The 25,507-nt window shown below is 40.3% G+C and overlaps 1 protein-coding gene and 1 long non-coding RNA gene across 3 annotated transcripts in view; one reads left to right on the top strand and one right to left on the bottom strand.

The window, feature by feature from the left end:
* The window catches only part of SUCLA2 (succinate-CoA ligase ADP-forming beta subunit), a 54,253-nt gene extending 31,606 nt beyond the window's left edge, over window positions 1-22,647 (bottom strand). Inside the window, exons 1-4 of one of the 2 annotated variants that reach the window (XM_021065584.1) lie at window positions 22,468-22,647; window positions 15,623-15,803; window positions 9,426-9,525; window positions 8,758-8,920 (exon numbers count right to left, since the gene is read on the bottom strand). In XM_021065584.1, coding sequence (XP_020921243.1) covers window positions 8,758-8,920; window positions 9,426-9,525; window positions 15,623-15,803; window positions 22,468-22,557 — 534 coding nt within the window. In that variant the 5' untranslated portion in view covers window positions 22,558-22,647. Of the gene's footprint in view, window positions 1-8,757; window positions 8,921-9,425; window positions 9,526-15,622; window positions 15,804-21,899; window positions 22,045-22,467 lie in introns of those variants that run through there. The other variant, XM_021065585.1, reaches the window with a different exon arrangement.
* Window positions 22,711-25,101, top strand: LOC106504670. The gene is made up of 3 exons (XR_001298332.2): window positions 22,711-23,101; window positions 23,717-23,845; window positions 24,948-25,101. It is a non-coding gene; the product is annotated as an uncharacterized LOC106504670 (long non-coding RNA).

Genomic DNA, 25,507 nt, shown 5'->3' with positions numbered 1-25,507 from the left:
TACATGTACACTAAAAATTACAAAACAACGGTGAATGAAATTAAAGACACAAATAAGTAAGCATCCTGTGTTCATGGACTGGAAGACTTAATATTTAGATGTCCAATACTACTCAAAGTGATCTACAGATTCAATGCAATTCCTATTAAAATCCTAATGGCATTTTTTCCCAATACAATCTTTTTTTCCATTGTCCATGTGCTGCAAAAAAAAAAAAAAAAGAAAAAAAGAAAAATCCTAAAATTCATGCGGAATCCCATAAAACTCTGAATAATCAAAATAATCTTGAAAAAGAAAAAAAAAGCTGAAAATTTCATAATTTCAAAACACATAACAAAGCTATAGTAATAAAAAACAGTATGAATTATTAGAGAAATGCAAACCAAAACTACAATGATGCATCACTGACGTATCACCTCACACCAGTCAGAATGGCCATCACCAAAAGGTCTATAAACAATAAATGCTGGAGACGGTGTGTAGAAAAGGGAACCTTCCTACACTGTTGGCAGGAATGTAAGCTGGTGCCACCACCAGAGAATAGTACGGAGGTTTTTTAAAAAACTAAATATAGAACTATAATGTGATCCAGCAGTCCCACTCCTGAGCATGTATCTGGAGGAAACCATAATTCAAAAAGATACATGCACCCCAATATTCATCACAGCACTATTTACGATAGCCAAGACATGGAAGCAACCTAAATGTCCAGGAATACAGGAATGGATAAAGAAGATGTGGTACATATATAATGGGATATTACTCAGCCATAAAAAAAAGAATGAAATAATGCCATTTGCAGCAACATGGATAAACCTAGAGACATTATCATACTAAGTGAAGTAAGTCAGACAGAGAAAGACAAATATATAAGAGCATTAATATGTGGAGTCTAATAGAAATGATACAACAGAACTTAGAAAACAGAAACAGACTTAAAGATTTTGAAACAACTTATGTTTACCAAAGGAAAAACATGGGGGGAGGATAAATTACAGGGTTGAGGTTGATATACACACACTACTATATATAGAATAGACAGGTAACAGGGACCTACTGTATAGCACAGGGAAAGTTACTCAGTACTGTGTAACCTATACAGGAAAAGAATCTGAAAAGGAATGGAGATATATATATGTGTATAACTGAATTACTTTGCTGTACACCTGAAACTAAAACTTTGTTAAAATACTGAGTCTTGAAAATAAACAAAACTTTTTTTTTTTTTTTAGTATGGCTCTGGAGTTCCCTGGTGACTTAGAGGTTAAGGATTCAGTGCTGTCACTGCCGTGGCTGGGGTTTGATCCCTGGCCCAGGAACTTCCACATGCCATAGGTACAGCCCAAACAACAACAACAACAAAACCCCTGCAAAAAACAGCATTGTTTTTGACATAAAGACAGACATAAAGACCAACTGAACAGAACAGAGAACCCAGAAATAAACCCTCATGTACATGGTCAAATGGTCTTCAACAAAGTTGCCAAGGCTAGAAAATGGGGAAAGGACAGTCTCTTCAACAAATGCTGTTAGGGAAACTAGACATCTACATGCAACATAATGAACTTGGACCCTTACCTTATACCATATACAAAAGTTATCTCAAAGTGGATTAAAGACCTAAATGTAAGACCTGAAATTGTAAAACTCCTAGAAAACATAGAAGAAAAGCTTCATAACATTGAATTTAGTGATAATTTCTTAAATAAGATAGCAAAGCACGGAGTTCCCGTCGTGGTGGCGCAGTGGTTAACGAATCCGACTAGGAACCATGAGGTTATAGGTTCGACCCCTGGCCTTGCTCGGTGGGTTAAGGATCCGGTGCTGCCGTGAGCTGTGGTGTAGGTCGCAGACGCAGCTCGGATCCCGAGTTGCTGTGGCTCTGGCGTAGGCCAGTGGCTACAGCTCCAATTAGACCCCTAGCCTGGGAACCTCCATATGCTGCGGGAGCGGCCCTAGAAAAAGGCAAAAAAAAAAAAAGACAAAGACAAGCAACAAAAACAAAACAGACAAGTGGGAGTATATCAAACTTAACCTCTACACAGAAGAAACAATCAACAAAGTAAAAAGGAAACCTAGAGAGTGAGAGAGAATATTTGCAAATCACATATGAAAGAATAATATTCAGAATATATAAAGAACACAACTCAACCAAAACCCCAAACAACTCAACTAAAAATGGGCAAAAGACCTAAATAGACATTACTCCAAAGGAGATATATGTCTTAGCTTAGGATGCTATAAAAAAATACCAGATTGGGTGGCTTAAACATTTGTTTCTCACAATTCATGGTTCACACCCATACTAATCTCCTTATCAAATGGTTCTTCAGCCACAACCTTATAATTATCTTCAGAATAGCTCTCTCAGAGTTCTGTTGTGGCTCAGCGGTAATGACCACAACTAGTATCTTGAGGATGCAGGTTCGATCCCTGGCGTCGCCCAGTGGGTTAGGATCCAGAGTGGCTGTGGCTGTGGCATAGGTTGCAGATGCAGCTCTGATTTGATCCTTAGCCTAGGAACCTCCACATGCCTCAGGTGCAACCGTAAAAAGAAACAAAAAAGAGAAAAAGAATAGCTCTCTCATTTTTTGCAACATAGGCAGGCTAAGAATGTTCCAAACCTTTAAGTGTTAATTCCTTTTTATTTAATAATTCCTTCTTTATTTCTCTCTTCTCAAATTTTACCAAGCAGTAAACGGTAAGGAGAAATGAAGCCACCCCTTCAACATTTTGCTTAGAAATTTCCTTACCTAAATATTAAATATCATCACCTTCCACAAAACACTAGAATATGAATACGATTCAGTCAACTTCTGCGCCACTTCATAACAAGGATCATCTTTCTTCCATCATCCACGAATGCTCTTCATTTCTGAGCTCTCACCAGAATAGTCTTTACTGTCACTATTTCTATCAACATTCTGTTCATTATTATTTATACAATCTTTAAGAAGATAGAAGCTTTCCTTACATATCTCTGTTCTTTTCTTTCTGCGTCCTCACCAGAATCATCTTTGAATCCCTCCATCGCAATCTCAGCTTTTTCTAACCTGCACCTCAAAACTCTTCCAGCCTCTCTACCAATTACCCAGTTCTGTATTATGGCATTGGGGGTTAGGGCTTCAACATGAGAATTTTGGAGAGGACATAAACATTCAGTCCATAACAACATACAAACGGCTAACAAGCACAGGAAAAGGTACTCACTATTATTAACCACTAGGGAGATGCAAATCAAAACCACAATGAGATATTACCTCACACCTATTAGGACAATTTGTCAATAATAATAATAATGATAGTGTAAGTGAAGATGTGGAAAAGATGGAACTCTTGTGCCATGTTGGTAGAAATGTAAAATATTGGAGTCACCGGGGAAAACAGAATAGAGGTTCCTCAAAAAATTAAATATGGAATTACCATATATGATCCAGCAATCCTAATTCTGGGTATATACCCAAAAAAAAAAACTGAAAACAGGATCTCAAATAGGTATTTCCATGCCCATATTAACTGCAACATTATTCACAATAGCCAAGAGGTGGAAGAAACCTGAATATCCATCAACAGATGAAAGATAAAGAGAATACTTTATGGAATGGAATTTTCTTCAGCCTTAAAAAAAAAAAAAAAAAAAAAGGAAATCCTGACATATGCTATGACACAGATGAACTTTAAGGACATTATCCTAAGCAAAATAAACCAATTACAAAACAAGAAATACTGCATGATTCTACTCAGAAGAGGTATATAAAAGAGTCAAATTCTTGGAGGTCCCTTGTGGTGCAACAGGTTAAGGATCCAGCATTGTCACCACCATGGCTCAGGTCGCTGCTGTGGCATGGGTTCAATTCCTGGCCCAAGAACTTGACATGCTGTGGATAAGGCCAAAAAAAAAAAAAAAAAAAAAAAAGTCAAACCCTTAAAAACAGAAAGTAGAATGGTGGTTGCCAGGAGCTGGAGAAAGGGATAAATGGGAAGTTGTTTCTCAATGAGTTTCAGTTCCACAAGATAAAAAGTCCTCTATTATGCAACAATATGCATAAAGTTAACACTATTGTGCCATACCTTTAAAAGTGGTTAAGATAGTAAATTTCGAGTACTTCTGGCCACAATTTGAAAAATAAAAACAACTCTAGACCAGAAGATCAGTGAGCTTCTGTGGTTGCCAATATCCTGCTTATTGTCATATATCAATACACCAGGAGGGTAACACATCCCTGATCAAATGGAAACTTTATGTATGCGACTCTCCTAGACCTTGTCCGGTGCATCTGTCCATTCGGTTGATCCTGATTTGCATCCTTTGGCTATAATAAAACTGCAAGCACAAGTATAGAACTTCCCTAAGTTCTGTGAGTCATTCTCTAGCAAATTATGAAACCTGAGGGGTACTAGAAACCCCTAAATTCGTTGCCAGCTAATCAGAGGTGAGGGTGACCTGGGGAACCCCAAACTTAAGGCTGATGTCTGAGTGAGGACAGTAATGTGAAGGACTGTGCCCTGAACCTGTGCAGGTTGACCTGATTCCGGGTACTTGGTGTCAGAACTCACTGCAAAATACACACACAAAAAATTGAAAAGAATCCACTGCAGAAGAGACTACAGAAAAAAACAGCAGCAAGCTTAGGTAAAGGGAAATGTTTGAAATTACAGTCTAATTTTTAGTTTCTCTATAAACTTCAAATGAAAAGGTGTTTTCGGGGTTCCCATTGTGGCTCAGTGGAAACAAACACGACTAGTAACCATGAGGTTGTGCGTTTGATCCCTGCCCTCGCTCAGTGGGTTAAGGATCCGTTGTTGTCATGAATTGTGGTATAAGTCGCAGATGCAACTCAGATCCTGCATTGCTGTGGCTGTGGTGTAGGCTGGCAGCTACAGCTCCAATTTGACCCCTAGCCTGGGAACCTCCATGTGCCGTGGATGGGACCTAAAAAGCAAAAAAAAAAAAGGTATTCTTCATTTCCTCTCAGGAAGGCAATTCATAATTATAAGCTTTTACAGAGATTTAAAGAGAGGGAAAAACTCAGAAATAGCCTATTCAACTACGGTCATGCTACTGATGGTGAATATAGATAATCTACAGATAAGCTCCAAATATACTTTTATTCAACAGAAGAGGTAGAATCAACAAACTTTTAAGGCATTTGAACATTTTATTTTAGTTTTACTTTCCTTTTCTTTTCATTTCTGCTGATAAGAGAAGTAAAGAGTCACATAAAAAGCAGCACTACTAGAGGAGGGGCTGTTAATATTAAATTCTCACTAAAGCAATGATTAGGTTTCCAAGAGCTGGCCATAAGTTAGAGAAAAGGCTTAATATATATATAAAAAATATATTAAAGAAAGTGAACAATTTCTCTTTATACTAATTCCCTGACCCCCAAACTTGTAGCCAGTGAGTCAGAAGTAAACTTTCAGAATAATTTAAGTTCTGGCAAAGAACTATAATTTCAAATAAATTAATAATGCTATTTTTACCTTCTTAATCTAAATTCCTCTTTTCTTACTGATCTCACAAAAAGTTTTGTCTTAAAATGGATTTGAATTTAAAATTATATGACAAACAGGCCACTTAAACATCTCTTTTTTAAAAAATAAAAGTATGGAAAATAAAATTTGGAATTCCTGCAGCACATTTTATACCTCATCCAAGCAAAGCAAAAAACTGACATAGTTAAATGTACCATTCATTTACAGAAGACTGCAATGTTTTTACTAGAAAAATAAATTAAAGTACAAATGCAATTTGTTAAATTAGATTTGTCTCAGCAAAAAGTACCCAACAGGCACTGGAAAATGTTAAAAAATCTGATTTTTTAAAAATGCCAAAACATAGAATAGGAACTTAAACTGATTTTTTTGGCACATCGACCATATGGTAGCTATCTGCCCAGGCTTCCTGATGCGATACGTACTAAAGAGACCAATAGAGCCTATGATTCATCTCTTAAAAACAGATAAAGCAACTAAAGCAATTTTTAAAGATCAGTTAACTCTTCTGCATATGACTAATTCAATCAAAGTGCTCTTTGTCTTTTAGCTTAAATAGCTGACTTATTCTCTGTTGTTTAATGGGGATCTGACCACAGAGATTCCCAAAATAGTTCGTCTTATCCCCAAAAGTAACACCAATCAACTCCACGTTAGTCTAACACAATAGCATCCAAGAATATTATCATTTCCTTGGCCAAATGGTTTAACAAGTACTACTGAATTTTTAGAATGAATTGTTACAACTACATATTACTTGTGCAAATAAAATAAACACATGTTCCTTAAATAAGACTCAGAGTTCTCCGAAAATTCAAGTTCTTTTTTTTTTTTTTTTGTCTTTTTGCTATTTCTTGGGCCGCTTCCGCGGCATATGGAGATTCCCAGGCTAGGGGTCTAATCGAAGCTGTAGCCACCGGCCTACGCCAGAGCTACAGCAACGCGGGATCCGAGCCGCATCTGCAACCTACACCACAGCTCACGGCAACGCCAGATCTTTAACCCACTGAGCAAGGCCAGGGACCGAACCTGCAACCTCATGGTTCCTAGTCGGATTCGTTAACCACTGCGCCACAACGGGAACTTCCGAAAATTCAAGTTCTTAAAATGAATTCAAATGTCATCATCTTCCCTAATGCTTTAACATGCCTTTAACATATTCCGTGTGTTATAGTCACATCTTCAACAATACATATTCAGTTTGCTACATTTATTCCAATCAAGATAAGCTACTCTGAATGTACAATATTACAGGACTCATATCTCAAACTGTCCAGGCACATATACTTTGTTTCCGGCTATAACAAAAAGTTATAACATAATAACTAACAAAATGATAGGTGTTGATATATAATATCAATGAAAAGTAAAAAAAAAAAAAAAAAAAAAAAAAAACCTAGTGAAAATAATTTAAATTGTAAAAATACAGTTTTTACAAGTGTTTGTATTATAAAAGGTAATTGTCATAGGATTTCTAAAGTAACTTACAAACTAAACTCTATTACATAAAGAAGCCTACAGAAGTAAAGATATCACTTATGACCAAAACAATGTTTTTTTAATCTTATATCCTAAGTGGCTTTTTACTACCATCTAGTGTTACACCTTAAGAAATACTTTCTTACAGGAGTTCTCTAGTGGCCCAGCTGGTTAAGAATTCCATGTTGTCACTGCTGTGGTTGGTTCACACCTGGGAACTTCCACATGCCATAGGTGTCACCAAAACGGAAAAAAAGAAAGAATTTTTTTGTTTGTTTTTTTGTTTTTTTGTTTTTTTTTTTTGCCCTTTCCTAGGCTACTCCTGCGGCATATGGAGGTTCCCAGCCTAGGGGTCTAATCGGAGCTGCAGCCGTTGGCCTACGCCACAGCCACAGCAACACGGGATCCGAGCCAAGTCTGCAACCTACACCACAGAGCTCAAGGCAATGCTGGATCCTTAACCCACTGAGTGGGGCCAGGGATCGAACCCACAACCTCATGGTTCCTAGTCGGATTCATTAACCACTGTGCCACGAAGGGAACTCCAAAACAGAAATTCTTATAAAAATTAAAAGTTACAAAAATTTTAGAATGCCACTCAAACATTACTAGAAGACTTAACTGTAGGAAAAAATCACTACATGGAAAATAGCTATTTCATAAATAAGCTGTCTTATACAAGAAATCATTTTCTCGACCCTTAAAATTTGTTACACTACTAATTATGTAATTAATGATGTTCTACATCAAATCCTGACCAGGGCTTCCAAATATGCACCCAGCCTGCTTCAAAAGACAAGCTAGTTACCACAAAGACTCAGCTCATAAAATTTAACCAACGCACTCAAAAAGCCAGATGATTATACTACACAGCGATTGTCCACGCCCTCTCCAAGCACTAGGTCTATCAAAGAGTTTTCTCATCACCTGACTCCTTAAGTTCATCGCTAGCATTTCAAGTTCCATAAAGAGAGCAGAGCAGAATAAGGTGTGCTCCTCAGAGGCATACTGTTTGCTACTGAATGTTATCCTTCAACTTACCAAGTAACAAATCATCTTGTGAAACAAACTCCAAACTCCAAAAAATTACAAGAGGTTGAAAAAGAAAAAGATGAAGCCAGGGACACACATTCTCTTAGTGGGTTCAGAGACTTCTCTTGGGTTAGACTATTTGACTGCACTAGAAATTATTTTCTCAGCCTATGGAATCTAAAGGTAAATTAGAGATGAGTTAAGCTACTCTTAGCAAATTAGCAATTTAAAAATTCTGTGGATTTTATTTCACCATGGTTTTGCCTCTAGTTTTGGGTTTTTTGGTTTTTTAAGTGTCACACCTGCAGCATATGGAAGTTTCCAGGTTGGGAGTAAACGTGGAGATGCAGGTGCAGGCCTCTGCCACAACCACAGCAACAGCGGATCCAACCTGCGTCTGCAACCTCCACTGCAGCTTGCTGCAACGCCAGATTTTTAACCCACTGCGTGAGGCCAGGGATGGAACTTGCATCCTCACAGATACTACATTGGGTCCTTAACCCACTGAACCACAATGGCAACTCCTTACCTATAGTTCTTATTACCACAATATTATATATTAAATGTTATATCATTAATCATGTTATTTTCTTAAAAATAACATAAAAATAAATATTGTTCTCATGACACATACAAGTTGATTATGAATCATACCTTTTTAATCCTTCCCATATAAATAGAAATAATAATCACCTTTGAAATTGAATGTTATAAAATCATTCTAAAAGCATTATGTCCAGAATTACTCACTTGAAATGACCTTTCCATTGTTATTGCAAAATAGTATTCCCTCCTGGGATATCTTCGCTCACAAACCAGTACTTGATTGCATATTCTGCCCTTTTCTCCTGTTTGCTTGGTAAACAACTTTTTTCCAATCATTTGTGAGGAAACAGCTTTTGCTTCTTCTGGACTAAAATAAGAAAAAGAGCTCAGATACTTTTCTCCCCCACCTGAGAAAAATAAAAGCACATGACAGCCAAAATCTTACCTAATATTTAAATCTCAGGATTTTTAACATCTCTGTAATAAGGGGTATCTTTTACAGTATACATTTTTTTCTTTAATAATGACGATTTTTTAAAAATATAACTTACGAGGAGTTCCCGTCGTGGCGCAGTGGTTAACGAATCCGACTAGGAACCATGAGGTTGCGGGTTCGGTCCCTGCCCTTGCTCAGTGGGTTAAGAATCTGGCGTTGCCGTGAGCTGTGGTGTAGGTTGCAGACGCAGCTCAGATCCCGCGTTGCTGTGGCTCTGGCGTAGGCCGGTGGCTGCAGCTCCGATTAGACCCCTAGGCTGGGAACCTCCATAAGCCGCGGGAGCGGCCCAAGAAATAGCAACAACAAAAGACAAAAAAAAGACAAAAAGACAAAAACAAAAAACAAAAAAAACAAACAAAAAAAAAATATAACTTACGAGAAAACTATCTTCACTCCTCCTTTGAGGCCACTTTCAAATGTTCCCTTTCCTCTACCACCAGCTAAAACTTGTGCCTTTATCACAACATCTTTTGAACCTAGAAGAAAAACACTTCTATTAGTAAGCATGGAACAGCATACAACACACAATATTTTATTAAACATACATATTAAGCTGTGTCATTAAATGTAGTAAAGTCTCATTTACCCACAATGTTAAAAAATGAGGCATTCCATGTACATAGATTTTCTAAGAACACTGTAACAGTCACCATCTAAAGATCCACAAACTTAAAAAAATTAGCCGCTCATATTAAACCACCTCTTAAAGTATACTGAAAATAATTTTACCTTTCCTAGATACTTTAAATAGTACTTTGGAAGATACTGAAAGAACAAAATTGAGAGTCAAATGTTTTCCTAACAGTTCCCTCCCTTCCTACTGATACGTAAACTTGCTATCTTATGAAAATTTGAGTTAGAAATGCTACTTTGAGTAGAAATGTACCATGACTTACGGGGAAAGTGCCACTGTTGATACCTATTCACATCGTCCCATTAACAAAAAGTCCTGTTAAGAGAGGGTTTTGAGTTGTTCTGTTGTGAAGAGGACTATCAAGAATTATGATGTTTATCAGGAGTTCCCGTCGTGGTGCAGTGGTTAATGAATCCGACTAGGAACCATGAGGTTTCGGGTTCGGTCCCTGCCTTTGCTCAGTGGGTTAACGATCCAGTGTTGCCGTGAGATGTGGTGTAGGTTGCAGACTCGGCTCGGATCCCGCGTTGCTGTGGCTGTGGCATAGGCCGGTGGCTACAGCTCCGATTCAACCCCTAGCCTGGGAACCTCCATGTGCCGCGGGAATGGCCCAAGAAATAGCAACAACAACAAAAGACAAAAGACAAAAAAAAAAAAAAAAAAAAAAAGAATTATGATGTTTATCAAAAGATGCCAGAATGGTATGCTTCTAAGTCTTTAACACATTTTTTTTAAGAAATACTCTGAATTTTTCTTCTTTAACAGGGAGACTGATGACCCCTCTCCCTCTTCCCCTCCCTCTTTCCCTTCCTTCCTTCCTCTCTCTCTCTTTCCTCACCTTTCTAACTTGCTGAAAAAAATCACCAAACTCGCTGTTCGGTCCAGGTACAACCCTTCATGATCCAGAGCAACACCACTTAAGAGGGGCAGCCTGTCTCCTGAGACAGGCAGAATCTCAGAGCCTCCTCATTCTGCTTCTCACGGCATTTTGCCCACACTAGTGGTGTAACACCAATTATATTACAAAAAATACCTTTCAGGAAGTCCCCTTTGTGGCTCAGCGGTAACGGGCTGGTATCCATGAGGATGAGGATTCGAGCCCTGGCCGAATCCGGGGTTGCTGTGAGCTGTGGTGTAGGTCGCAGGTGCAGCTCAGATTCCAAGTTGCTGTGGATGTGGCATAGGCTGGTGGCTACAGCTCCGATTCAACCCCTAGCCTGGGAACTTCTATATCCCACCAGTGCAGCCAAAGAAAGAACGAAAGAAAGAATGAGAACGAAAGAACAAACAAACGAAAGAAAGAAAGAAAAATAGCTCTGAGAGGAGTTCCCGTCATGGCGCAGTGGTTAACGAATCCGACTAGGAACCATGAGGTTGCGGGTTCGATCCCTGGCCTTGCTTAGTGGGTTAAGGATCCGGCATTGCCGTGAGCTGTGGTGTAGGCTGCAGACATGTCTCTGATCCCGCGTTGCTGTGGCTCTGGTGGAGGCCAGTGGCTACAGCTCCAACTGGACCCCAGCCTGGGAACCTCTATATGCTGCAGGAACGGCCCTAGAAAAGGCAAAAAGACAAAAAACAAACAAACAAAATGTTGCAATTTGTCCACCTGTGAACGATCTCTCTTGCCCCTTTTTTTCCCATAGAAGTCATCACTTTCAACTATATAATTTTCTCTTTACCATTTCTGTTTTGCTTTCCCACTAGGATATTGATTCCAGGGGAATCTTTATGTTTATTGATGTTTACAAAGTCCTGGGAGGGATCCTAGCACATAATATTTTCTGGATGATAAATAAAAGAACATTTAGAAATTGACAAAATTCTTATGAATCTAGATTTTTCCACTGCTCGTAAAAAACCCAGAAGTGAATATCCTGGGCCTTGCAACTAGAGCTGCTTAGAAGTGCCCTGTTTACACAAGACATTATTTCAATTTGCCACAGTCCCCACCATTCCAAAGAGTCACAACTATTAGATGTAGATCAGAGAAAGTTTAGAATTTCCTTAAAACTAACAATAATTTTCTTGCTGAGAAAATAACAGGGAGCCTCAGGGGCTAGGGCCAGTTAGAGAGTTCATGCCCAAACTAAAGGGAGCCACTAGTCATTTTAACTGTTTCTGTTTAACTGACTGTCAAGTCAGTTTTCCAAAACCTTAGAAATATTCATCTATATTCAAAGAGGATAGCTATAATCCAAACAGTGTACATGTAATGTAAAAATAGACAACAGTTAAACTGGTGTCTTGCTGAGCTAAATTCAAACATTCTTATCCATTAAACTGGGAACTTAACATAATGACCTATTAAGTAAGAGTAAGAATGATCTATTTTATCAAAAACATTTTACAAGACAGAAGGCTTTTCCCCTAAAGTGTCAATTTTCTTTTTTTAGGAAAATAAACTCTTTAAGGGCACAGATGATTCTTCAAACGTTCCTTCTAAAAAAGTCCTTCACATCAAAAGAAAAGCCAAAAGAAAAGGTAACAACACACAATCCATCCACTATCAAGACAGAAGAGAACTAGAAGATAAATCTGAGGACAACTGATCAAAACAAAGATTTTATTCAATTCATTAATTCATTCAACAATTACATCTACATACCAGATACTGTGCTGGAGCTGTAGCTACAGTGAGCAAAATACTCCTATCTTGCTTAAACAGAGCTCACAATCTTACCAGATCTGGCCCTTTGCTCTAGTCAGACAAGATCGTTTAAAGAGCCAAGACTGTTTTTAAAATATTTGCACCATCCCTCCTAGTCACTGACAAATGTTGTAAGCATCCCCTATTATTAGATGACTGTTATCTAATACAACACTAGAAAAAGGAAAAAGAAGGCAGACTGCTATTGTATTCCATTAGAAATCTCCCTCCAGGCTGACAAGCATTCATCAGCACCCTCCGAATGTTTATTCAACCAGAGAGAAATTCTACCTTAGTTATACCAGAACCCAAACTGTATTTCCCCAGTGCATAGGGAAACCGTAGGAACACTGCCAAAGCCTTATATCCTATTTTCATGAACAGGTAACTAAGAGGGAGATGGCAATCTGCTCTTAGAGCCAACCCCCAATTACAAGCACTTTGTTTCTACTTCAACCATTCCTTTGATAATCCCACTCCAGAAACTTCTCCACCATCTTCCAGCTCATCAGCCTTCATTCTGTGGGCTCATACGGTCTTGTAAAATACTGGAATAAAGATTTCTTTCCAACCATTCGTCCATTCCTAGCTTCAGTTGTTCACAACAGGTAAAACGTGCCTCCAGGACAGTGTTTCCCAACTTTTTCTCGTCATGACAAACGTAGGAATGACGTCATTTGCAGGGCGTACTGGGGAAAGAGGTCATTCTTTCTATTCCAGGAGGAGTTACCAAAAGCTATTCCAGGAGGAGTTACCAGTTCTGGGGCTCAGCGGCCACAGTCCCCCTGCTAACTCAGCTTCTCCTGCCATCCACAGGCCTGAGAGGAAGCAACGGTCTGCCATACCTGTAATGCATGTATGCCCCAGTATGTCAGTTGGTGAGTAAGACCTTATAAATAAAAGGGAATTCACATTTTTGTGAATTTAGCAGTAACTGAGAAGCAAAAATTACCCCTAAGTAGCCAAAACCAGCACTGGAAATTGCCAGCAAGATGGAAAGAACCAGGTGTGTTTCCAGGGGCTCTCATATCACACCTTGTGCAATTACATCCCATAATCCATATCTTCTGACTAATGACATGCCACAAAAAACAAAACTGTCTCATCTTCAAAGCAGTCAGGAAACACATCTTTTAAAAAGTAGTATTTCTGCACCTCTAGACTGAAAGATCCTCATTAGCACTAATCCCGCTCCCAAGCTACAACCATCATTTGCAGCCTTCTTTGACAAAAACACACTTTCTAGATAAACAAGATGCTTTCTGTTCCAAAAGGCTCATCATCAGAGCTGCCTACCTGCTCCCTACTACTCTGAGTCCTGGTCCCAGAGACCTTGCCAGAAGTACAGTTACAGAATATCCAGTACATATTAACGATTTTGTATTCTACAAGTAGGAATCATTAAAGATTTCTACAATGAGTAAAGAAATCAAGAGACTGGTACCTGAATAAATCCTATTCATTTTATGAAGAAGTTTCAACACGAATTATTTTTTTCTGACAAAATAATGAAATTTGACTAAGGTAGAAATATACAGAAAACTAAGTAAGGAAACCAATTATAACAAATTGGAAATAGAAAAAGAAATACTAGCTTTTACTGACTTCATTAAATGAGGACCTATTATCACTGGCATGGAAAACACTTTACGCTCTTGGCATTATTAAGAAGGAAAGAACTGGTAAACAAACAAACAAACAAAAAACGCATCACTCAAGAGATTGAACTAATGAAAATAAAAGAAAAACTCCAGGGTCTGATATTCATCCTTAAGGACAGAAGCGTAGGTAAAAAAAACTTAAACTTTCTCAATTACATTTCCAATTTTCCTTCCTGCTTAGCTGGATCTTCTTTAGAAATTAATGTTTAGGTCATATACATAAAGCTGAATTTCAAGAAGGCAGTTACTAAAAAGTGTTTTTGCAAGAAATACTAGAGACTACAAATATGAATTTTCTCTAAGCCTTGACCTCCAAGATCCTCTAATATACAGTATTTCAAATGTTAAAATGAGGTATATCTTTTACCACAGGTCACCATTAATTAACAAAAATTTTACCGAAATTACCACGAATTTACACAAGGCTTTTGCTCAATGAAAAGAAGTTTGCAGGAGTTCCCGTCGTGGCTCAGTGGTTGACGAGTCCGACTGGGAACCATGAGGTTGCGGGTTCGGTCCCTGCCCTTGCTCAGTGGGTTAAGGATCCGGCGTTGCCGTGAGCTGTGGTGTAGGTGGCAGATGCGGCTCGGATCCCACGTTGCTGTGGCTCTGGCGTAGGATGGTGGCTACAGCTCCGATTAGACCCCTCGCCTGGGAACCTCCATATGCCACGGGAGCAGACCAAGAAATGGCAAAAAGACCAAAAAAAAAAAAAAAACAAAGAACAAAAGCTAGTATGGTTTCTGTCAGCAATTTTTAAAATCTACTAATGAACATGGACAACTATTTAACTCATTTCACAAATATTAATATTTACTGATTACCTAAGTGTGAGGCACTCTTCTAAGAGTTTGGGATCTATCAGTGAACAAAACAAAGAAACCCTGCTCTCATGGAGCTTACATTCTAATGTTCTACTTTCTTAGAGTTTCCATTGTGGTGCAGTGGAAATGAATCCGACTAGGAACCATGAAGTTGCAGGTTCTATCCCTGGCCTCACTCAGTGGTTAAGGATATGGCACTGTCGTGAGCTGTGGTGTAGGTCACAGATGCGGCTCGGATCTGATGTTGCTGTGGCTGTGGTGTAGGCTGGCAGCTGCAGCTCTGATTTAACCCCTAGCCTGGGAACCTCCATATGCTGCGGGTATGGCCCTAAAAAAAAAAAAAAAAAGCAAAAAACAATTATAATGCTCAACTTCTTTTTTCCCCTCTTTTGGTTCCCTGTTTTTCGTGTCCAAAAAAAGGGGGGGGGTACAGGGGGAATACAGAAGTTCTCTTTACAACCACATAAACATCTAAGATCTTCCTTCACCATTTCCCTGAAGAATCATCACAGCCAGAATTTCCTTCTCCATAATTATATTTCAACTAAAAACAGGACTTCAGTTTCCTAATGCCAATATAAGTCACTGTTAAGTTACTAGCACTATGGGAACTCAGAATAATATCAATAATTTTTTAGAATATCGACAATCATAAAATTCCAAGTTAACAAAACTTATTTTTTAAAGTCAAAATAAATAAATAAATAAACCAAAATAAAAGCCAAAAGTTGCTATTAAACCAAAGTAAAGTTATATCTTATCAGAGATCCCATGTCAAGGTGGCATAAATTTTTCTTAACTTAGTACCTAATTTTTTGGCAATTGCATAAGCCTCATCTGGTGACTTAGCCACATGTCCTTTGGGAATGGAGACGCCAGCTTCTTGCAATAATTCCATACTCATATATTCATGTAGTGAGAGATTCCTTTGCTGTTGCTGCTGTATTTGGAGTCCATGGTTGTTAAACAATCCAGAACTTCCCAGAACCTAGAAAAATGGAGACATATTTACATAGAGAGTGATTTGGCAGTAATTCTTGTTAAACACACCTTCTCAAAATATTTTGTTTATATAGAGTACTTGGTTCTTCAAAACTATAATAAAATCCTTATATTAAGTCATCAAACTGTAATATTCAGAGTAAATTACAACATAAAACTAAGAGCTAATCTACTAGCTAAATACTGAATAATACCTTTGCAGCTTTAACTATTTCCGGATCATCTCTAGTCCTTATCTTTTATTTGAGCTTGACCACCCTATCTCTAATGACCCACAGGGCATTTCTACCTCAATGCTAAATTTCACAGATCTAAAACCAATTTATTTCCACCAAACCAAAAATCCTTCCCATCTCTTTTCTCTCCACCATTCCTCCAGCACCTGACAAATTGCCTGACACTAGATACAGGAATTGAATTATTTGGTACCATTATCTTTCATACACTCAAAACTCAAACCCCAACTTCATCTGCAGTGCACACTGCGGTGTGCTGTCCAGATCCTTCCTCAGGACCAAGGCATTCCTGGCCCTAGCTGCTGGCAGTGCTGGCAGCTGGCAGCTCTCAGCTGAGTCCCCTCATTGGTTCCTCCTTGCCCAAAGTCATCCTTTCCCACTGTCAGCCTGAATCCAATGACTGGCCAATAAGGGTGAAGGGAGAGATGTAAAGACCCGGCACCTCGCCCCAATTTGGGACAGTTCAGGACCATCCCGGGAAGAGCAGAGGTCCCCACTGCACCTCAGTTCTATGTCTCTCTACTCAATCCTCCTGTCTTCACTCTGCTGCAGGTGTTGATCCAGAGATCACTTTTGAGTAAACTTCCTCCATGAAACTCTCCTTCTAATAGTCTGCAAATTATAGCTCAGAGAACCAATCTGCAACATCATCTTTAAGGCATTCTTTCTAAACGACTCCCTTAACGAATAACTCCATTACAACCCCAGTTCAGGTGTTTGTCCTTCACAGCTGGACTGCGAAAGTTTCCAATGAAGTAATGCACAACAGACTGCTCCCTTTTTCAATCTATGTAGAACATTCATTCATTGAAATATTCACTGAGCACCCAGGCAGTGGAAATAGAGCAATGAACCCAACAATATCCTTGCACATAACCCTTACAGTCTAATGTGTATTGGGGGCCGGGGGGTTGGAGGGGCACAGATAATAAACATAATATGCCACAGAGTAGTAAAATGAGTAAGAAAAGAGGAAAATAAAAACTAAGAGAAAATAAATGCTATTTTACAAAACTGTCCCTTAGTAGAGCTGAGTAAGAATTATCCTTTCAAAAAGAAGTAAGTAGGAAACAAAAATAAGATGTCCCTCTACCAGCTTAATAAGTCACTGCTGAAAGACAAAGGAGATGAGAACTGTCAGCCTCCGGTGGCAGGACCACAACAAGTGCTGGAGGAAGGATGCAATAGGAAAGACCTCTAGCATCTATTGGTCCCAAAGTGCCACTAAATTCGACCTAGTCTTAACCCATCATAACAACACACAAAAACACCTTCTCCCCTTTCTCTACTCCTCAATTCTATCAAATTTATACCGCAATATGTAGAACAAATTAAGCGCTGTGAACGACACAGAAAACTGCACTGGAATCACACATTTAAGTGTTTCCATTATTATTCTGTTTCTGCACAGAATGCAGAATACTGAAACATCATTCATATGAAACATATGGTATTCTAAGAAGTGAATTTAAAAGAATCTTCTACAAAACAGTCTGCTTCTTAAAGAGGGTTCATTAACCATCTGCATTAAAATGATCTGGGAATGTCTCTAAAAATGAAAATTCCAGGGCCCCACTCTCATTTACAAAATCAAGATCTCTGGAATGGGCCTCAAAAAATCTCCATTCGTAAAAAAGTTATTCAGGAGTTCCCGTCGTGGCGCAGTGGTTAACGAATCCGACTAGGAACCATGAGGTTGCGGGTTCGGTCCCTGCCCTTGCTCAGTGGGTTAACGATCCGGCGTTGCCGTGAGCTGTGGTGTAGGTTGTAGACGTGGCTCGGATCCCACGTTGCTGTGGCTCTGGCGTAGGCTGGTGGCTACAGCTCCGATTCAACCCCTAGCCTGGGAACCTCCATATGCCGTGGGAGCGGCCCAAGAAATAGCAACAACAACAACAACAAAAAAAAAAAGACAAAAGACCAAAAAAAAAAAAAAAAAAAAAAAAGTTATTCAGTTGATTCTTAACAACTCTAAAATTTGAGAACCACCAGTCTAACAAGTAAAAGAATTTCTGTTATTTCTGATTCATCTGGTAAACTAAAATCCTGAATAACATTTTTCTTGGGTAGTTCCATTCACTGCTTTATCTTAACTGTAATATTAAAAGCCAAAAACCTCTCAAACCTCAGTGTACATCTACCTTGTGTAATCCCATTCCTGGGAAGATACTCAAGAGAAATGAGTGCTTGGTCTACCAACAGGCAGATATAACAATGCTCACAGCAGGCTCATCCATAAGAAGAAAGAAAGAAAGAAAGGAAGGAAGAAAGGAAGGAAGGAAGGAAGGAAGGAAGAAAGAAAGAAAGAAAGAAAGAAAGGAAGGAAGGAAGAAAGGATGGAAGGAAGGAAGGAAAGGAAAGGAAGAAAGAAAGAACCCAACTGCCCAACAACAGGAGAATGGATAAGTGTTAGCATGTTAATAGAATACTACAGTGAAAAAAAAAAAATCCTACTGCTCACACAACAATGGATTAATCTCGCAAATATGATTTCAAGCGAAAGAAGCCAGACATAAGAATATATATCATTCAAAACCAGTCAGAATTAATATACAGTGATGGAAATCAGAATAAGTGGTTACTTTCTGGAGTTCCCATCGTGGCTCAGTGGAAATGAATCCAACGAGGAACCACAAGGTTTCGGGTTTGATCCCTGGCCTCACTCAGTGGGTTAAGGATCTGGCATTGTCGTCAGCAGTGGTGTAGGTAGGAGACACAGCTCAGATCTGGTGTTGCTGTGGCTGTGGCGTAGGCTGGCAGCTGTAGCTGATTCAACCCCTAGCCTGGGAACCTCCATGTGCCACAGGTGCAGCCCTAAAAAGCAAAAGAAGAAAAAAAAAAAAAATAGTGGTTACTTTCTGTTGCTAAGTACTGAAAGAGAGAGTACCTTTTGAGGGCTAAGAGTATTGTATGTATATCCCAAACTGAACAGCAGTTACACAGATGTATACATAAAAATTAATCTAGCTGTCCATTGAAGGTGTACATAATTTGTACATAAACTACATAGTTTGCTGTACATAAATTATATTTCAAAATAGTAATAAAAATAAGGGGGAGAAGGGGAGTACCCAGCATAAGCTTGGCAAAAATAGTCATACACTGAAGCATTTTTTAAATGCGCATACACCAGACATTGTACTAGGAACAGTAAAAGAATGAGGCCAACTTGGTCCATTCACAGAGTTCACAAACATATAAATAAACAGCAGCGACACATATAAGAGCAATCATAGACTGGCACCTAATTAGCTGGAGAGACGGGAGAAAATATACCACAGAGGTCTGATCCCAATTTAAAAAAAAAAAATTAAAAGCTCTAAAGGACACTTTGGAGACAACTGGCAAAATAGGAATTTGATCTATACATTAGATATTAGTAATAGAAAAATTTTAAACTACCTAAGATAACTATATTGTGGTTATTTAGGAGAACGTTCTTATTCTTAAGAGACATACACTGAAATATCTAAGGGTGAAGCGCCATGATACCTGCAACTTACTCTCAAATGGTTCCCCCCAAAAAAATGAATTTACACATCTGTGCATATCATATAATTTTTAAAGATAAAGCAAATATGGCAGATGTTAAGTTTAGGTGAAGGTAATACCGGTGTTCACAGTACTAGCTGGAACATATCTATTGGTTTGAAATTTTCCCAAAAGAAGATGACAATAAACTCATGATGCAAAACACTAAGTATATTTTTAGAGTTTCTTTTAAATACCTATATTTACAAAGAATTAGTGGTACTCATAAGGTATTGTTGATAGCTTTTTATACCACTTTAGAGGTTTTTTTAAGTATCTGAGGTATTGTGATAATCCTTTCTTTGTACCACTAGAAGTTACAACTTGAAATATCATCAGCTGTGAATTATGTTGGTAATACAAATCCCTGCACAATCACGAAGATTCTCACATTTAAGTATTTTTCTTTCCTGATACTGTCACTTAGAAGATCCTTAACTGCCAAAAGGCCACTAGAGTTCCCGTTGTGGCTCAGCAGGTTAAGGACACGATGCTGTCTCCGTGAGGATATGGGTTTGATCCCTGGCCTTGTTCAGTGGGTTAAAAATCCCAAACTGTGGTGGAGGTCACAGATTCGGCTAGAATCTGGTGTTGCCATGGCTGTGGCTTAGGCTCCAGCTGTGACTCCCATTGGACCCCTGGCCCAGGAACTTCCACAAGCCACAGGTGCAGCCATAAAAAGAAGAAGAAGAAAAGGCCACCAATTCCTGGTCAAATCCCTACCTACACCGCCACCCATCCAATCACATACCGAATTTAAATAATACTTATTCAAAAGTGGGAAAATGCAGTTACTAGGGAGTATGATTCACAACGAGCAAGAAAATTCCTTAAATTATTTAACATGCTCATAACTGAACTATTTTTATAAAATATACACTGGATGAAAGATACAGAGAAACTAGAAGAGGGTCAGAGAACTAAACAAAAATGTTTATGAGAATTTGCTAAACTCAGTGTGTAAACCTAGACAAGATTCCTTAGGCCCCATACCTCTATGTCCCCAGGTACAAAAGCAAGGGGCTAGACGGGAGATTTCCAACTCCAAAGCTGTACTATTTAATGTGAGCATGGAAAAGAAGAGAAGATGTTTAAGACAAAATATTAGGCATTTCTACATGGAGACACAGAGATTTTTAAAGGAACTTCCAAGAGGATAAAAACAATGATTAGAATGGAGACATATTTGTTCATCAAAGCCTCATAGTCTAAAACCTAGCTAGACAGCACCCTTTAAGACTCATAAGAAGGAAGCTCAAGGCCAAAAAAAGACATATCAGAAAGCAAACTCATAGAATTCACTATCTCTAGGTTGAAAGTACAAATATTTAAAAAGAAAAAAAAGTCTAAATCAATTCATTTATGGTATGTCTGAGGTTGCCTCAGAATACAACCTAAAACTCTGGAATTAATTCATGAAGTCAATCAACCCCCTCCCTTTTCTAGTGTCAATGTTGGAAGGAATGGTCCAATGTTTATGCTCTAGAAAAAACTGTAGAACAGATTCAAGCACACAGACTCCGAAGCCAGTTCTGGAAATTAAGCCATAACTCTGACCTTACCTGTGTGGTGACCTGGATTAAATTACCATTCTCTTAGCCACAAGTTCTCCATCAACAAGGTGGAGATTAATGACTTTTTACAGTGATGCTGAAAAGCCTAATGAGAGATACGCGTAAAATGCTTGGAACAGTTCCCGGCACACAGTATATGCTCCATACATTAAACTGAGCCCCTAAAACCAAGTTTCCTTAACGAATTTATGATTAATCTGTCTACCCCAATTTTTATTCCCTTTTTGTTCCCACCAATCTCTAACTGAACATTAATCAACCAGTCAGGTAACTAAAATTGCTGTCGTTGATAACATCACTAATGAACTAAACGTAATACTGCAGATGTCATCATTAAAGTACAAACTCAGGTTGTTTCTCCAGGTCAAGATGAGCTAATAGGCCCTGGAGCCACGGACCATTTGGCAAAAGAATCAGAAACAGGAGATAATCTGAGTCCCTGAAACTAGAATTTAAAAATGTCACAGAAATTACAGAAGCTGATGATTAATCCCAGCTTCTTTGTTCTTCCCCTTTAAAAACACTCCAACTCAAAGACCAAGCTGGAATAGATCTGTGACTTGTCTACCACTCCCTCGCTTGCACTCTGCAAATAAACCCTTACTTTGCTGCAAACAACCCCTTGCTCCTGTTACTACACACACACACACACACACGCACACGCACACGCACTACACACCCCACATACACCCCACCCACACTCCTAAAGCTAAAAGATTTTTCTTCCCAATTGGTAATTACCACTATTAAACAAAACAGTACACAGCTACTTGGAAGACATGAGAAACTTCCCGGCTGAGTCCCAGAAAAGACCAGTCAGCAAGCACTGCTGGTTATGTGAAGCCATTCCCATCTATGACAGCTCCTGAGGCACAAAAGTACATCTGAAGGGCATTCCCCTCCCAGCCCAAAGGCGGGCCGAAGAAGTCTCGGCGCACTGCGCCGGTCGCGGGAGCAGCAGGAGAAAGTGCTCGACCCCCGCCTCGCCACTAGCTACCCATCCTGGCTCTCCTCCGCCCCCTCGGAAACTGGACGAGCAGCCCGGGCCAGATGGCCACAGCTCTTCGCAGAATGAAGGCGGGGACAGAAAGGCGCAAACATGAGCCGGCTCGCGGTCTTGGCAGGCAGCACTCCCGGGCAAGCCTCCCGTGGGCCCGGAGTGGCATCTCTTGTCACCCAATGTCACTGACGGTGGGGTGACCCCGAGCCGGGCCCCGGATCCCTTCACACCTCGCCCACAGGTGCCAATCCCCCACGTCGCCCTTTCTCCTGCCGACCCTCGAAGCGAGAGCCGGCTCGACCGCAGTACCTGGGCGGCGGTCTGCAGTGCCGTCCGGGGTCGGTGATTCCTAAGGGTGGCGGCAGCCAACAGCCGGCTGTAGAACATGGAGGCCGCCATTTCTGAGTCTGACCCAGGCCCCCGGGCGCCGGGCGCAGGCGCAGAAGCTCGAAGCGACCAGAGACGCTGCGCCCCGGGACGCGCGCACCGCCCCTGGCCCCGCCCATGGGGCGGGGTCTCGGGTTAACTTCGCAGTGGCGGGACACCCTGGGCAGGCAAAGCAAGAATTGCTGCTGAGAAGCTGGGCTTGGCTTGCCCAGAGCAAACTTTGACCTTTGTAACCGGACACCGCAGCCTCAAGGTCCGACCTGCAGCCGCTGCTCAGCCACCGAAGTTTTCCTAGCAAAATGTAGTAGAGGGACCACCAGCGCCACCACCTGTGTGATCTTAACCTGAGCCTCAGGTGGTGCCCCCTCTGTAACTTGGGGTTCATTCAGAAAATAAGTACTGCAAGTCTGTTTTGTGCTGAACACTGCAGCTGAGCTTTGGGTTACAGCAGTGAATAAAACAGTGATTCTGCTCTCAAACAGAAGATGGACAGCCGCTAGTTACTGAGGACTGTAGCCAAGAGACAGTGTCTCAGTAGGAAAACCGCTCTGAAAAGGTACGGGAGTGTTAGTCCGTGTGCCTTATGCACAGTGAGGCCAAAATGAAAGGTTGGAGTTTGGAACAGAGAAAGGTTTATTGCAGGGCCAAGCAAGGAAAGCAGATGGCTGTAGCTGAAAAGACCCGAACTCCCAGATAGTTTTCAGGGAGTTTTTATAGGAGAAATTTGGGGTGAGGCCTGAGGGGTGGAAGGCTTTCTGCTGATTGGTTGGTGGGGTGATAGCAGGGTGCTGTTCCATGAATCATGGGCTGAGCCTGAAATTACCATACTCCACCTGGGTGGATGCCTTAGTTCCTACAGAAGAACTCAACGATGCTCTTAGGTTTATTTATTGAGGAGGAACAGGAATCCTGCTTTAGTGGCTACGCTGCAGTTAGCCACTGCAGTGCATTTCCAGTTAATGCACAGGAAAAAGTTTTTGTGCCCAGGATCTTGCCTGGTTTCAGGAGAAGCCAGGATGCAGGAAGATTTATGCTAAGAAAAAGAACATGAAAGTATTATGGCTGATCACAAAGAATAGACATCTCAAGTTAATGATTTTAGTACTTTTCTAGTTATGGGAAGATGCTGGCTTCATTGAAATTATTCCTTAGCTGCATCTTAACTCTCTAGGGCCAGTATCCAGAGAACAGAATGCTTCCTGTTTTCCATCCTGAATCCCACTCAGGGTGGACCACGGGGGAGGAAGATGTCTGAGACAGCAGTGGCCGATGATGGCTTGATCCTTTTCGAAATGAAAGGGTAGGTAACATTCTTTGTTCACTGGAAAGGCATGCAACATTCCCTGACCACATAACCAACCCAGAGGTATCAGAATCACCTGGGAAGCTTTTCTGGAGTTCTCTGGTGGCTTAGCGGATAAGGATTTGGCATTGTCACTACTGTGGCTCTGATTCCATCCTTGGCCAAGGAACTTGCCTGTGCTGTGGGCATGGCCAAAATACACATACCTTCACCAGAACCCATCTAAGGAGTGGAGTCAGGACACTTGCATTTCTTAGAGTTCTGTAGGAGAATCAGATGCACACGCCGTGCAAGGAAAACCCTGAGATGACATGTGCCCCACCAAAGAATCAACCACTGGACAAATGACTGGGTGCCTGTTCTGCTCTGAACATCAAGCTTCAAAATGTGTCAAAGCCATTTCTGCCAGCAAGATCTTAACCTAAGGGTAAGCGTGTTGCTGACAGGCATTAGCCAGGCTCTGGCACCTACCTCTGAGGCCCAGTGATCCAATCCACAGAAAAGCACAGGAAAAAAAAAAGGTGAATCTGGAACAAGTAGCTGGTCAAACTGGGGAAGGAAAAGAAGCCTTTTGCAGGCCCCCAAATCACTTGAGTTCTTAAAGGTAGGATTTTCTTAAGGACTTTATCATTTCATTGACAGACATGAGGGACTGATCTCCAGGCTCCATTCATCACTAATTGATATTCTGTTTAGTTAAAAACAGAAAGAGGAGGCACAGACTCTGGTTATTCAGATATCTCTTGCTCCATCTTTCTCCCGCCCAACTTAACCAATCAAATAAAATCTGGATGATCTATGCCAAAAGCTGGCATTGAGACCTAAGGTGGATATTAGAAAAGAAACATATATCCCATCAGATATGAATAGAGCATACTTATTTTCAAGCCAGCTCTTTTTAACTGATAGTAAATACAGTAGTTGAGCTACTGAGTACCACTGACCATCTGAGTCCAAGACCGGGTTATTTAAAGGCCATCTGGGTAAACCCAGAATAAGTTGGTGTCCTAAAATAAGATGTAATGCTATAGCCCTGCTAGAATTAACTCGGTTCACTTTGCTCCACATGCTTCACGGTGGCACACGTGATTTGTTAAAGAAAACATCTCCACTCCCATGACTTCTGCAATACTGGCTCAAAAACAGCAGCAGCAGCAGCAGGAATATGAACTAGAAGCAGGAGAAAGGAAACATGCAGTTCCCGTGGGGCCCAGCTGCTTTGGAAGCTTAAGCAAGGCGGTGGGAGGATTGGGGGGGGGGGGTGATATACTCCTCCTACAGCACTGACCATGCTCAGAGCTCTGTACCTTTTGACACCTCATTAAAGAACCAAGTAGGTAAAGTGATCATGGGCCTCCTACCTGCTAAGTGCTTTGTCACCACACAACCAACCTTAAAAAGTGAAATTGCTAGAGTTTCCTGTTGGCTCAGCAGGTTAAGGATCTGGTGTTGTCACTGCTGCGGCCCAGGTTCTATCCTTGGTCTGAGAACTTCTGCATACCACAGGTACTGCCGAAAAAAGTGAAATTGCTTTCTCAAGGAACTACTTTTGTCACAGCAAATCTTCCACAGCCCTTATCTCCAAAGATCTTAGAACCTATTAGTGGGCGGTAAAGGAATGCAGAATGTGGTACACAGAGTAGACGCTGAGGTTTTGGT

Source organism: Sus scrofa, chromosome 11, assembly GCF_000003025.6.
Source record: "Sus scrofa isolate TJ Tabasco breed Duroc chromosome 11, Sscrofa11.1, whole genome shotgun sequence".
Lineage (NCBI taxonomy): Eukaryota > Metazoa > Chordata > Mammalia > Artiodactyla > Suidae > Sus > Sus scrofa.
The sequence above is the reverse complement of the archived record's forward strand: the minus strand, read 5'-3'. Positions and strand labels throughout refer to the sequence as shown.